The sequence below is a fragment of the Molossus molossus genome, unplaced genomic scaffold (genome assembly GCF_014108415.1).
Source record: "Molossus molossus isolate mMolMol1 unplaced genomic scaffold, mMolMol1.p scaffold_m16_p_5, whole genome shotgun sequence".
Taxonomy (NCBI): Eukaryota; Metazoa; Chordata; class Mammalia; order Chiroptera; family Molossidae; genus Molossus; species Molossus molossus.
This window is the reverse complement of record NW_023425388.1, coordinates 39142325-39158407: the sequence shown is the minus strand read 5'-3', so window position 1 is coordinate 39158407 and position 16083 is coordinate 39142325. Positions and strand designations below refer to the sequence as shown.

Genomic DNA, 16083 nt, shown 5'->3' with positions numbered 1-16083 from the left:
AGCAGTGCCCTCGTGATGTTTGCCCTCTACTAGAGAAAAGTAGGCACTAACACCACCTAAAATATCTGCAATGTGTTATAAGTAATCAATACTAGGAGTGGAGGAGGCAGGAAAAGGAAAAAGGAAGTGACAGATGATTGCAACAGCAACAGAATAGCCAGGGCAGGATTCACCAAGGTGACATTTGAATAAACATCTGAAGAAAATGCACACATTGCAAATATCTGGTGAAAAGCTTTCCAAGTAAAGGAAACAGCAAATGCAAAACCCAGAGACTGGGCATGCCTGGTTATGTACAAGGCAAGGAAGTCGGGGTGACCAGAGTACAATGAAAAAGAGTAACAAGAAATAAAACCAGAAAGCAGAGGACATAATGTTTTGTCAAAAAAGAAAACAATCTAAGCTACTGAGTTGAAAATAGATTGAAGGGGGCAAGGGCAAAGTCAGGGACACTAGTTATAGGTTATTACAATGATACAGGGGAGGGATACGGTGGCTTGAACAAGGTTGGATGGCTTGAACCTTGAACCCATGCCTATTCCATCTCACCAGAGAATCAGTTAAGAGAAACATTTGAGCAACACTCTGCCGTAACAGAGACGAAAAGGTGCCTGCTCCTCACTTACAAAGTCTAAATTTCACACTAAGAAGATCAGAATTTAATCTGGTATAACAAAGTATTTTTTTCCTATTCTGATATGCCCCTGGATCACTGATGTGAGACTAAATGAGAGAAATGAAGCTGTTATTCTAAAAGTAATGAGAGGAACACGCCAGCATATACTCATGGCCCTGTGAATTTTCATGAAAAGTAATGCTACTTTTACATTTCATCAGCTATTTTAATATAACATAGTACATCATAATCTTCAATGAATCCAACTAGTGCAGTATAGGTGGATGTCTTTAAATCATCCATATGAACTTATTTAAAATTATTTAGCTTTTTATGTTCCTTTTTAATCTCAGGATCTTAACTTATAAATCATACTTGTCATACAGAAATGACATTCATTGATATACTAATTTGGTCTTTTAGGAGGAAATTGTATGTCACTTAGCAACTCTATTCTGTTGGAGGCTGATGTCGGCAAAGCAGGGGAGAACACGAATCTGGGAGATGGGCCAGGGGCAGTTGGTTGCGGAGGGAGAGGGAAAAGCAAATTGGAACATTATATTTACTTTCCACATCAGCATTCAAACCTGACATCCTTCCAGAAACCCTTCTGAGAGAGACTGCACACGCGGCACTATCCTTCACGGCCAGTCATCCGGGCTGACTAATATGTGCTTAGGGCACGCGGTTGTGTCTCTCTGAAAGTACTGCTGTCTTTTCAAGATTCAGCAGCCATACCCCTCGTTTGCAAAGCTGTTTTTTCAGCAATCAGGTTTTTTCTGTGTGTCTTGTTCTTTAAAGAGTCTCTGCAGATTTATTGCAATTTGATTATGAATCTTCTCAGCTTCTGGTTATGGGCTTCTGCATTAGCATATCCCCAAATTCCTTTACAGTGTGTGCTTCAAGCACTGCTAAGCAGCTCTGTCCATGGCGACAGGAAGGTCGTGGACAGCAACCTAAGTGCTGCTATTGTGGACCATGCTGGGGGCAGGGCCAGGGGAAGGCTCTGAGGACTAGGAGGGAGGCAAGGCCCAAGGGGATGGAGAGGTGCAGGGAAAAGATCACTGAGATTCCTGGGATATGTGAGTCTGTGCCAGTCGGGGTCCAGGCCAGCAGCTGTAGTGAAGGGGCCCCCACCCAGGTCCAGACAAACCTCCTCTTGCGGTCACAGGCTGAGCCCGGGGGCAGTCGGACCTGAGGGGAAGGCCTCATCCTCAATTGTTACCCACAGCAGAGCCAGGTCTAGCCCGGGAAGTGCAAAAAGACAAAAGCCATCTCCTCGGCCACTGTGACATCCCCCAAATCTAAACGGCCCATTGCAATTACTTAAACCAAACAGCATCTTTCTCTTCTGACTTAAAAGAAGAAGTATGGGGTTACTTTCTTAAACATTTTCATCACCTCTAGTTGCTGACCACTCACTTTCCACCTGTACTTGGCCGTGCCTCCAAAATTTGGAATACCTCCGTTTTACACTTTGTGGGCTGATAGTATCTTCGAAAACTTTGATGATTTGGCAAAAAAAATTTCTGCAACAGAAGTGTTTCTGTGCAGGAGTTGGAATCCCAGCATGACCTTCATTTAGGGAGCATGTATCCAAAGTGTTACTGTTTTTAACCAGGACTTTGTCAAGGGGCAGGCAGAGCTAATTGCCACTGTGCTCTTGTACTTGAAATACTATAGCTCAACAAGTTATCAGACTATGTTAGTCTTTTTTTTTAAAATATGTTTTTATTGATTTTTTTAGAGAGAGAGATAGAAACATCGATGTGAGAGAGATACATCGATCAGCTGCCTCCTGCACGCCCCCTACTGGGGATCCAAGCCCACAACCCAGGCATGTGCCCTGACTGGGAATTGAACCGGGACCTTTCATTCCATGGGACGATGCTCAATCCACTGACCCACACCAGCCAGGCCAAACTATGTTAAGTTTTTGAAGCTTGCTTTTGAGTAGCTATCACAATTTAAACAAGGTATAGAAAAATGTAGCTCAGATAAATAAGTTGATAATGTAATGATGCCAAATATCAGTGACTACTATTGATCTTTTAGTATGTGCCAAGCATTTCAACAAGTTATCATTTCAATGATTGTAATAACCCTATGAGGGAGGGGTCATTATTTCTCCATTGAAAAATGAAGAGAAGGACCTTTTTAGAATTAACAAGGGAATCAAGCCCAAGTTTGTACTGATGGGGTTTGGTTTTGAATTGGATTATTTAGGTCCAAGGCTCTGTTCTTAATCATCAGCTAGAGTGCTTAGGTTCAACCAAATGCAGCTACTAAAGGTCAATGGCACAAAGAACATTGCCTGCCCCCAGCTCAGACTCTGTAAGACAACCAAGGAGACCACCTTTGAGTCTGCTCTTGGGCAGTGAGTGGGGTAGAAGCACCAGAGGCTACTGCAGGTGTCCTCTGTCTGTCTCCAGATCGCAGCTCACTGGCCCAGCCGAGGACTTACCCAGACTGCTTTGCAACAGCTTCCTGACCAAATCCGAATTTTGCCACACACCATCTCCCTGGATTATGCTGCTCTTACTGTCCTCCCCATCATCCCACCCTTTGTAGACATACCATGTTTAGGTTGGCTTTTATACCTCACCATTTTCACTCTTCCTGCAACATCAGAACTTGAAGAAAATAGCTTGAAAGTATCATTGCTCCTGTAGTGTCACTCTGAGGGTCACTCTCTGGTGGGTTATCTGAATTAGCATTCCAAAAGGTACCAGGGTCTCAATGAAAACACAATTTGAGAAGTATATATTGCCATAACCCCTCCAAGCTTTGCCCTCACGTCACGGAGCCCTGGAGGCTGGGATTGGACAGCCCATTGTTTACCTCCGGTACTTCCTGTGATCTCTCCCTCTGTCCCACTAAAAAGATAATACAGGGAGGCAACTAACGCAGAAATTGAAAATGCTCGTATTACTCCAAGCCTATTGGTGTTCTTATCTTTGTAAATGCTTTTCAAAACGCGTCTTTTAGAAGTTCAGTGAAATATTCTGAAATAGAAGAGCATATATCTCAAGCGAAGAGTAAGTTTTCAGTTCATTCTAAAAGTCACTGTCTTTAAAATACCAAAAGTCTTCTTTGCTTGGAGGCCCAGCATTTTATTGCATGTATTTTGTACATTAAGTTTTGCAATCTTTTGTAATTCTGGAGAATAACAGAGTAACAGTTTATACCACTTGGTAGCTAAATGAACCATAGGACATCTTCCATTCTGTGCTGAAAGTGGGATTAATATAGAGTTCAGAGCAATTGACTTGTGGCTCATTCAGTCATTTAGAGTGTACTCATTACACCTTTCATTTTTTGGAGAAGGGCAAAAATGAAAGTGCCTTTGCATGCAGCCCTAAAGAAAGGTATGAGTCATTTGTTATCCTGATTCTGACTTTCTTTCTTTTTATTTATATATTTATTTATTTTAGAGAGAGAAGAAGGGAGGGAGAGATAGAAACATCAATGTGAGAGAGAAACATCGATCTTCAGCCTCCTGCATGCCCCCTACTGGGAATTGAGCCTGAAACCCGGGTATGTATCCTGACTGGGAATCGAACCAGGACCGCTCAGTCCACGGGATGATGCTTCATCCACTGAGCCACACTGGCCAGATGATTATGACTTTCTTAAAATGGTGCATGTAGGAGAGGAGACAAGACTGTAATCTAAAATACTACAAATGCCGTAAGCACAAACACACCCATTTCTCTTAGCATCATCAAAACTGTGTAAACCTTGCGTGTATTTGCTAAAAAGCCTTTGTCTGGGAGAGGAGCATGAGATGGTTGGTGAAAGGTGACCGTGGTCCTATGTTAGAGAGATCCCACCCTGCACATTAAATTACTGAATTAAAAGGAATTTGAGAGACTTATAACTTCCCAAGTTCTCTTAACTGGAGAGAAGACCCCTTCAGCTTCACAATAATTCGCTTCATCATAGTGTTAAAGATATTTAGAAGCAACTGGAAAAACTAATTCAAGAAATAAAAGTACATCTTCCTGAGGTATGGGGATCAAAAATAATTTTTTAAAAAGCAATGGTAGCGAATTTCTGCTTCTGGGAATATAGAATAAACATGCTTTTCCTAGTTGTCTCATTAAGTACATCTAAAAACCCTGGACAGTAGATGGAAAACAAATACACGACTCAAAGGTAGAGTGCAAAAGGCAGACACCCTAGGGACATGGGCACCTGAGCAATGACGTAGTGGTAAGGATAAGTTCATTAGTTGTCAGGTTTTTATTTTTTGCCTCATACATTCTGCACTTGTTGCTGAAGAAGCTAGTACCCCAGAATACTAACACGTGCAAACTAAAAGAGCCCCCCCCCCCAAAAAAAAAGCCTGCCCTGTCTAGCCAAAGGACAAGGAAAGGGGTAGCCTACCAAGACAGAAAACTCTTAGACAATAATCGTTCTACTCCAGCCAAACACCACGGGAAAGAAATGGTCATCCAACCCATGTCAGCAAAGGCCAAGTGAGGAGTTAGACTCCTGCCCTCGCTAGGCTATAACAAGGTGTCCCAACCTTCCCACGCTAACGGGGGTGTCAGAGAAAGCTAAATAAGGAGCCTGGACTTCCAACCCCACCGAGTGGTAAGGTTCCTCTTCCCCTTTCCTTCTGCTGGTGCCGTATCAGAGAAGGCCTAGTAGGTCAGGATTTTGCACACACCCTCTCCTGAGCCTCCTACCTCAGTCTGATGTCCGTGGAGGCTGCTTGGTGAGCAGTGATGAGGTTCTCCTACCCTCCCAGCTGGGGAGGTATGAGGGGAGACCTAGTGAAGAGCTCGAATGCCAATGCCCAGCCCGAAGGAACGAGGAGCCCCTTCCTCAGGTGACACGTGCAAACTCGTCACCTGACTGGGGGACCTGAATGCAATCTGTCCCTGGCAGCATGAGGCAGTGCCTCTCCCATCCCTGTCACAGCAGTGTCGGAAAGATGCAGCTAAACCAAGGGCCTAAATAAGATCCAGTAGATCATAACGTAATTCTCAAAATGTCCAGAATTCAGCCCGGGATCACTCATCATACCAAGAATCAGGAAAGTCTCAAACTGAGTGAAGAAAGATAATCAATAGACGCTAACACAGAGATGTGAGAGCTATTGGAACTTTCTGACAAAGATTTTAAAGCAACCATCATAAAAATGTTTTAATGAGCAATTGCAATTTACATACCCCTTAAAGCAGTGGTTCTCAACCTGTGGGTCGCGACCCCTTTGGGGGTCAAATGACCCTTTCACAGGGGTCATCTAAGACCATCAGAAAACACATATTTCAGTTATGAAGTAGCAACAAAAATAATTTGATGGTTGGGGGTCACTACAACATGAGGAACTGTATTAAAGGGTCGCGGCATTAGGAAGGTTGAGAACCACTGCCTTAAAGCAAATGAAATAATCAAGTTCTCGGCAAAGAAATAGAAGCTATATGAGAGATAAACAGGAACTTTGGAACTGAAAAATACAATAACCAAAATTAAGAAGCTCACTGGAGGGGCTCGACAGCAGAATGAAGGGGATAAAGGAAAGAATCAGAGAATTAACGTAGGACTATAGATATTACCCAATCTGACCACCACCCATGGACCTAATAAAGGCATGTGCCCCTCTCTGTCTGTCTCTCAGCTTGTACCTGCCTTGACCTCCTGGGTAGCCCCTCAAGGCATGCCATGTACTTCCTCCGGGACCTACGAGTAATAAATTTCCCTATTTTAATTTTTCTTGTGGTCTTTTTTGAACTGCAGGTCATCATCCCGCACTGTGCTCTCCTTACCAAATTAACAAAGACATAACAGTCTTCCACTCTTTTTCTGCCTTTTGAGATTTAACTGATCATTTTATATGATTTTATTTACTCTCCTTTTTAGCATTGTCAGTTATACTTCTTTTTTACTCTTTTTAGTGGTTGCCTCAAAGTTTGGAATACACATTTATAACTAATCCCTGTCCACTTACAAATAACACTATATCCCTACACAGGTAGTGTGAGTATCTTATAATAACAAAATAATCTTAATTCCTTTTTCCATTTCCTTCCATCATTGTCATTCATTTTAGTTATATATATATGATATGTCCATAAGCAGCATACATAATCAAATACACTGTTGCTATTACTGCCCATTCACCAAGCTCAGCCATAAAACACACCTTAACAAATTTAAAATAATAGAAATCATACAATTTAAAGTCATAATGAGATAAGTCACTACACACCTATCAAAATAGCATAAAAAAATAGTGGCAACACTAAATGCTGGTGAGGATGCAGAGAAATTAAATCATTCATACATTGCTGGTACGAATGGAAAATGGTACAACCACCATGGGAAACAATATGATAGTTTCTTAAACACACACACACACACAGCTGAATACTAAGGGAAGGCCACTTTTCTTGTCTTGAAAACACACCAGCAGTCCTATGGCGCAACCAGCATCCATTGGCCAGTCATGTGGACCAACTTCTCTAGAAGCCTTCAGATGACTGGCGTCCAGGCGATATCTTTCTTATCTTTACTGCAACCTCATGAGATACTGAGCCAGATCCAACTAACTAAACCATTTTGAAATTCCTAACACTCAGAAATTGTAAAAATAAATGTTTATTGTTGCTTAAGCTACTAAAACAAACAAAAAACTAAATGTGCAACTATCATAGGACCTAGCATTCATACTCCTGGGCATTTATCCCAGAGAAATAAAGTCTTATGTTCACACAAAGACCTATACACAAATTTTTATGCCAACTTTTGTACAGCCAAAAATTGGAAGTGAGAGATAGCCTTCAAAGTGTCAATAGTTGGACTGCAATACATGCATACCATGGAGTACAGCTAAGCAATAAAAAGGGGCAAACTGTTGAAACATGCAACAACCTGAGCAAATCTCCAGAGAGGCATGGAGTTATATGATCTCATTTCTCTAACCTTTTTAAAATGACAATATAGAAATGGTAACAGATTAGTGGTTGCTAGCGTTAGAGGGAGTGGGGCCAGGATGGAAATGGGTGTAGCCATACAGGGTAATACAGGAGACCTTCCTGGTAATGGAACTGTCTTATGTCTTGAGTGTATCAATGGCAGTATCCTGGCTGTGGTTTTCTAATACCATTTTGCAAAATGTTACCATTGGGGCTAACTACATAAAGAGTAGAAAGATTTTTCCGCTACTACTTCTTACTGATGCATGGGAATCTACAACTATGTCAAAATTAAAAGTTAAAAAATACATTCAAACCTTCAAATAATTTATGCCATTAAATGTGGAAAAATAAAAATTTAAACAGCCATGATACGTGTTTTTATGGACAGAGTGATAACAAGGTTTTCTAATGTTCTTTAACTCTAAACTAAACATAATAAAAAGTGCTATCATTATGGGCATTTTCGGTTAAGAGTTGGTAATACAATTTAGCAAGAAGTTTTTTTGCACATTTTATAACATTTAAGCAGTAGGCACCTTGGATTTTACGTTGTTCTTTCATGACTAGAGCACTGAATAACAAGTTCTCTAAATAAAATAAGGAGAAATATGGGGCTTGTTTGTCTGTTTGAATGGTAGCCAAAAGCTAAAGAAAAATGCTATATTATGAATAGCAGAAACAACTCTGTTTCAGAAACTAACTTTGCTTTGGAAATTAATTTCAAGCCTGTTTGAAAACAACTGTAATGCTAATTAGAATTAGAATGCAAACCATTTAGATGATAAATATTTAAAAGCATTTGGTCTGGAAACTAAACTGGAACAGAACAGAGAAGCGAACGCTGTCAAACCCACTGCGGTGGAGTGAAATGTCCGCCCTGCCCAGAGGGTTTGTCCACATTGCTGATGGCTGGAAACACACTTTCTTTTTTTTTTTTTTTTCCAACAAGCATTTTATTTTTTTTTTATTTTATTTTATGAATTTTTATTTATTTTTTGTTACAGATATTTTACCTTTTTACCCCATGGGCACCCCCCACCCCACCCCACCTCCGCCCTGTCCCCGGCTTAGTTGTCCATGTCCATTGGTCATGCACACATGCATATAAGTTCTGTGGTTTATCTCTTCCCACCCCCCCACCCCCCATCCCCTCTTCTGAGGGATGTCAGTCTGTGCCCTACTTCCATGTGGAAACACACTTTCATTCTGCAACCACCACTGTCGCCGTGTAAACCTGATATTCATTCCTGAAGAATCCGATTCTTATTCCATCTACCTTTTTTCTTCTTCAGAGATATCTTTAAAAGTTCTACCAAGAAGAAAAAAGCCATTTGAAGACCCAATTCCTGAGGGGTGAACGTGTACAAACAAACCCCTGTACACATACCTAATACTCTCTCCTTGATCCAGGCTAGATGAGATCCAAGAGGAAGTCCCAATTCAAGCCCAGTATCTTGCTTCTCAGTGTAAACTACAAATGTTTGTGTTTGAGATCAGCTTCCCCTCACTGCCATTATTGAAAAGAAACCACCCCGGTTCCCAAAGTGTATACTTAGCCTGTGCAGGGTGTACCAAGCGGGTAGCAAGCATCAGAGAGCGGGAAGAATGAATTCTAGAAAGCATCAATAATGTTTGAGGGGAAAATTAGAACTTAATTGAGCTTCCTTTTATTTTATGGCTTAGCAGTGATACTAGCTTGCTGGGGCTGCTGTAACTAAGTACACACAGTGAGTGGCTTGAGCAACAGACATGTATTGTCTCCGTTCTGGAGGCTGGAAATCTGAGATCCTAGAGCCATCTGCACCCTGGCCGGTTTTGCTCAGTGGTTAGAGCGTCGGCCTGCAGACCAGAGAGTCCTGGGTTCGGTTCCCGCTAAGGGCACGTACCTCGGTTGCAGTTTGTCCCCAGCCCCAGTTGGGGTCGTGTGGGTGGTGGCCACTCCATATGTCTCTCACATCGATGTTTCTCTTTCTCTCTCTTCCTCCCTCTCTATCTAAAGATAAATGCAAAAATGTCCTTGGGTGAGGATTAAAAAAAATTTTTTTTTTTTAAAGAGTCATCAGCTTCTGAGGGCCATGAGGAAAATTCGTACCCTGCCTCTCCCATAGCTTCTGGTGGTTTGCTGACAGTCTCGATCATACTTTGACCTGTAGGAGCAGCACCCTGATCTCTGCTTTCATTTTCACACGGCGTTCACCCTGTGTGCATGTCCGTGTCCAAAATGCCCTTTTCGATGAGGACAGAAGCATTTTGGATTAGTGCCCAAACTAATGACCACATTTTTTACTTGATTACTTCCATAAAGACCCCATTTGGAAATACTGGGAGTTAAGACATCAACATATGAATTTTGGGAAAATAAGATCCAACTCATCACAGTCATATTTGATGTTAAATGACTTTAAGAGGGAAAAGGCCACCCAGATCTCTACAGTGCCTCTCCTTCCCATCTGTCACTGGAATGACACCGCTTTCAAAGCTCTATTAGGCTGTGTGGTCCCTTCGTGTTATCATCTCTCACCAGCTTTGCTCATGTTGAGCTTCTTGACATGTCTTTCCTTAGCTTGCCCCATTTCTAACCCCCTGTGGCCCTGAAATTCAGTATCTTGCTCAGCAACGCTCTTGGTGTCATGGCCAGCCTTCACACAGTAGTCGAAGTTGCTTCCGCCCTTGGCTCCCATGCCTCCAATTACCAAATGAAAATAAGTTGGATCTATGAACACACGAAGCTAACAGCAATCCTCCTTCACAAGAGAGCTCTCAGGGGCAGAGACTCACCTGACCCCAGGACATCCCCACAGTTTCCACCCACGTATAAGACTGTGTTGGGTATATAAGATAGAAACCCACTTTGCGGTAAAAGGTTATTAGAGAAAATATTCAAGTTCCTTTTAGCATGCCTATACCAACAGTCTGTTTTACAGGATTTCTGTGAAGATTTAATGGCGTAATGTTTGTGCAAAGCTCTTCATAAATGGCTAAACCCTCCACAAAGATTATGATAGTGGTACATTGTGTAGTGCCTGGAGATTTCACCATAGATTCGCTCACAACTTTGCTGTATGGATGGCTTTTCCTCTGTCGGGAATGTGTCTCTTACCCCAGCAAAGACCCGGCGGCTGTAACCTCCAGGGCACCCCCACCTTCCTGCAGGTAGAACTCACTGTTCTGCCATGTTTGCTAACAGAGCTTTTTGTATATAATTCTTACATAAACAGTTATGTATTGTTGTAATTTGTCATTAACTGCCTCTCCTACATGAATAGGAGTTCTTCACAAACAAACACCTTGATACTTGACAATGCCAAATACATAGTACACAGTCAGTAAATACTTGCATCAAGGATGAATGGACGTCCTTTGAAATCTGGGCTCTCTAGAAATGTTCCTATAATATTGGTCTACTTAGTCACCTCCACATTTCTTCCTAATTGATATTGTTTCTGTACTGTTAGAATTTAGATACTGCCTCTGTTCTCAGGTTTTCTTCTCTTTTAGAGTTTCATAGTCGCCTTTGTTCTGAGCTTTCGGAATCTACAGTTAATCATGACTGACAGACTTTGTCAGGATTGAAAGGTCCTGTAAGACTGGTTGATAACCCTTACCTTCTGATGCGGAATATAACATACCACCTGATACTGAGAACCTGCTCTCCTACTGAGACCTGTAGTTCCCCTCATTTGGTCGGCCCATCTCTCTGTGATGCCAAGTCAGCACGGGCATATCGATACACAGAAAGTGGTATCTGCCCATTTTGCAAATGGGAAAACTAGACTCAGAATGACTAAATAGACTATTGGATATAGTTAAGCACATAGATTCTGTACCAAAAAGAAAGTCTAATAAGGCCTCTGCTCCAAACACTGGCTCATTTTCTTCAGTACATGCTTACATATTTCTTTGTGTTTTATTTCCCTAAGGGCTTTATAGAAATTTCTATCACTTGCAATCTGTTCGCCTTAGTTATATGAATCTATTTTCTCTTCAACCAGCATTTTTCTTTCCTTGACTTAAAAAAAATAATAAAATAAAGAACCAGCTTTAGTAAAAACATGTTACAGCTCTCCGATACTTCAGTAAGTACAGAAGCTAAAATTGAGTTACTTTGCTGCATATTGGGTCATTCAGCTAATGGTATACTCTAAGAGAATAAGCTCTGATTTGAAAAACTGCGAGGGCTCCTCTTAAGACCAGACTAACTGATCAATGAATACACATCATGGAGTTTTTTGGTTTGGTGTGTTGATGAAAATTTCCAAGCTAACCCTCTCCTCGCCAAAAGCTGGTGAAAACTGAAGTTCAGAAAGGCCAAGTGACTTCTGTGAGGGTCCAGATCAGGGTGACAAGCCAGGCCAAGAGCAGAACTCAACACTCCTACTTCTTATTCAGTGCCCTTTCGACCTCTGGCTGGTTCAAGTATGGAGATCAAACCTTGTTAGTACCTTGCCTCGAGAGTCTCAAAGCTAAGCATTGGTAATAGAGTGACGGTGTATGAAAGTAGTGATAATTAAACTTGTAAGAGGAAAGAAAGCCTTCAGATACACCTCATACCAGGCATCACTTTGAGGGAGTAAAAACACATTGGTTTCTGAATGTCTTCAGCTCTATGATCAGAGAGAAGGATAAATGAGGGTCTACTATATCCTTGGTGCTGGGGATAGTGGACAACATGGACCTAGTTCTTGACTTACGGAGATTAAAATCCAGATGGCAAGACATATTATACAAATCATTATGAACAATTAAATTTAAAAATTACAATATGTGCCCTGGCCGGTTTGGCTCAGCGGTTAGAGCGTCGGCCTGCGGTCCTGAGAGACCCAGGTTCGGTTCCCGCTAAGGGCACGTACCTCGGTTGCAGTTTGTCCCCGGCCCTGGTCGGTTGTGCGGGTGGCAGCCACTCGATGTGTCCCTTTCACGTCGATGTTTCTCTCTCTCTCTCCCTTCCTCTCTCTCCCTCCCACTCTACCTGAACAAAAAATGGAAAAATGTCCTCGGGTGAGGATAAAAAAAAAAAAAATTACAATATGCAAAGAGATGAATGGGTTGCTGTGGAAATAGGTTACTGAGGACCCAATCTGGTCTGGACTATCCAGAAAGACTTCCCTGAGGCACTGATGTTGAACCTGAAATTCAAAGGATGTGTAAGGGTTGGGATGGGGGTGTTCCAGCAGAGCATAGCATTAGGAAGACCAAGAGAACACAGCACAGCTGTGCGCTGTGCTCAGATGACAGAGATGTACCACACGGCTGAGACAGATGGAGTGACACAAATGAACCAGATCACCCCGAGCCATGTGAGCCATGTTTAGAGTGGGGGAGTCTACTTGAGTATTTTAAGCAAAGGAATAATGTGATCGGGATTACATTTTTAAAACATCGGTCCAGTATCATTGGCGAGTGGGTTGAAATGTTAGCATGAAGACAACCAGGTAGGAGGTGAACACAGGCCAGGTGAGACACAGTTTGCACCCTTGACCTCACAGCTTAAATAGGCATATTCTCTCTTCCAATGACACATCTTGTGTTTTTCTTTCTGTCTGGAATGAAAGGCAACACAGTCAACCCTGCTCTTAATAAACACAATTAAAAAAAAAAAAGACAGCAGCCACTTAATGGATAGTTGAAAACAATTATTTTCTGAATCATTGAAGAAAGCTTTTTTGTTGCATTGGCATTGTAATTTTAAATCGTATTTGAGCTCATTGCAAACATTCTAATTGCAAAGAGCTTTGATTTAAATGATAAATGATCAGTGCAGATAACATAAGTGAGTCATCATCAACTTAACTATTGAAATAACAGTAAAGTTCCACCGATTATGTTTGTTTTGATTGTGCTCCATATTAATTTTTTTACTTACAATTTTGGTGTAAGTTGGATAGTATAAATATATAGAATACATAAAATAATGCATTGACTTCATGACAAGATCCAAAAATATTCTGTCAAATTATTTTGATGATTGCTGCAATAATCAGACATAATAAACTATAATGTGCCTTTAGAGAAATTTATTTGAAGTAATTTTAAGTTTTCAAACAGAATTGTTTTCATATTAATAAGTTATCTTATGTTCTTAGAAAAACCAATGGAGAGCTTATATCACCTGGGTAATATAAAACCTAACAATAACATATAAATGAGTGCTACCATTCATTATTCTCTTTGACAATATGAATTATCTTTTAGATATTATAGTGAATGATAAATCAAGTGATCTAAAAATAGAACTCGAAATTGGAAACTTGAGTTGTAAGCACTTTTTGTCTTAAGTAGATGACATGTTCATGCACCTTGAGCTAACTTGATGACATGGGCTCCTCTGGAAATGACTTTAGGCTAATATAACAAATAGGTCCTGGCAGTCAGGGTTAAGTGTAAATTTGTTATATCTACAGACTTTCATGAGGGCCCAACTCAGAATATACGTAAATTGTTTTATTCTATAGTTCCTTCTGACAAATCATATAATACATTCAACTGTCATTGAATAATTAGATGTTTTCTTTGGAGAAACATTCATACTTTATTTTTAAGAATCACTGAATTGGCCCTGGCTGCTTTGGCTCAGCAGTTAGAGTGTCGGCCCACGGACCAATGGATTGCAGGTTTGATTCCGGTCAAGGGCACGTACCTCGGTTGCGGTTCCTCCCAGCCCTGGTTGGGTCATAAGGGAGGCAACCTGTTGCTGTGTCTCTCTCACATCAATGTTTCTTTCTCTCTCATTCCCTCTCCTTCCCTCCCACTCTAACTGGTGATAAATAGAAAAATATCCTCGGGTAAGGAATAAAAATTTAAAAAGAATTATTGATTTGAATTCATTATTTAATTTTACTCCCTAGGGTGTGGCATGTTTTTAAATGCATTTTTTCAAATTTTCCTTTTGATTTAAAATAAATAGTTCTTACTAAGACAGTGTGGAATATTCACTTTTCTCCCAAGGTGGCCAGGGGCAGACAAATGCGAAGATCTCTGACTTGAGGGAAGTGGATTTGTTTCTTCCATTCCTTTTGATAATAGATCAATTTTTTACCACTTACTTCTTTTTGAAATCCCTGGTTTCACCGACCACTAAGACAGCGAGTGATTCTCATCACCCGGTAGGCAGGACTGAGTGGTGACGCAAACTCCCTCATGCCTGTTTCCTGCTCCTGAAACAGGGAGACCCGCAGCGGGATCACAAGGAGCCCTTGTGTTCAACCGTTTCTGTCTCTACCGGTTCTGCTCCCACATGAACCTGCATGTGCCATTTCATTTTAAATACATCGCTACTTTCCTACATATGCAAAACCTTGGAAAACAACAACAAATCTTGTTATATCTATGTCTCCTAGGTTGGACGAGTTGAAGACTTTCTCTACCAATTAGAGGATAATTTCTTAAAAACCAAAAAACTGAGAAATGCTCGAAGGCAAAAAACAAAAATGAAGCGGCTTCAAACTGTGCAGCAAAGCTAGTCACCGGAGAGCGGCTCGACCTCGAGACGTCGCGGAGAAAGCGACGGGGGCATCCCAGCAGCCTGACTGTGTGACAGCTCCTGGCTGAGGCTGTTGCCAGGGGAATGAGGTGGCACTTCCCCTGGCTCATCTTTAGTGAAGGCAGTCTATACTTCATTAATCTCGACTGGCAGCAATAAATATTCTCCGCACATTTGACCTGACTCTTGTTCAACTTCCTCTTATTTAGTTAGTTTATAAAATAACCATTTCTGCCTCTCACTTGCCTTATTCTTTCAAAATTGACTAAGGTGTACCAGGACTACCCAAGTATGCTTGTCGTGTATGTGCACACTCATGCAGTTATCAAGAGTTATCCACTCACCACATAGAGATATGGACAGACAATATAAATGCACATTTTTAAAATCATTCAACTGATATTAGGCTTTCTCGATCCTTATAGAGATAGTCTTATGTGGTATGGCTGATGCTATCTGTTAAATTATCTCATTAAAGACTTGAGTCTGTTCTCTGGGTTCTTTATATCCCCTCCTCTTAGACGACTCAACACAATGCATGTACTTGACAAAGTGGTTAGCCAATAGCCATTTCTCAAGACCTCAGCTGACACCAAAAGAGGGTTTGAAGATAGAACAAGAAGGAAGAAGTCAGATACAGAGGAAAATAAATAAGAAAACATAATTTTTAAAAGTAGTAGAAAAATAATGAACAGGGTCTGGCATGTGTGGCTCAGTGGTTGAGCACTGACCCATGCACCGAGATGTCACCGGTTCAATTCCTGGTCAGGACACATGCCCAGGTTGTGGGCCAAAGCCCCAGTGGGGGGCATGCAGGAGGCAGCCAGTCGATGGTCTCTCTCATCAATGTTTCTATCTCTCTCCCTCTCCCTTCCTCTCTCTCTAAAAATCAATAAAGGAAAATATAATAATAATAATAATGAGCAGGATCTCAGAGTATATTGGTAATAAACAACATGAAAAGTAAAACAGAGAATAAAATACTTGGTGTGGAATGATTCTTTATACAATGAGACTGCAAAAGAATCGATAATTTTGTCACTGTATGTTTGATTTGT

General features: G+C 41.2%; 1 protein-coding gene across 1 annotated transcript in view; it reads left to right on the top strand.

The window, feature by feature from the left end:
* SPATA16 (spermatogenesis associated 16) overlaps nt 1–15005 on the top strand; it is a 218291-nt gene extending 203286 nt beyond the window's left edge. The window contains exon 10 of the mRNA XM_036243294.1: nt 14883–15005. Coding sequence (XP_036099187.1) covers nt 14883–15005 — 123 coding nt within the window. The remainder of the gene's footprint in view (nt 1–14882) is intronic.
* The last annotated feature ends 1078 nt before the right edge of the window (nt 15006–16083 follow it).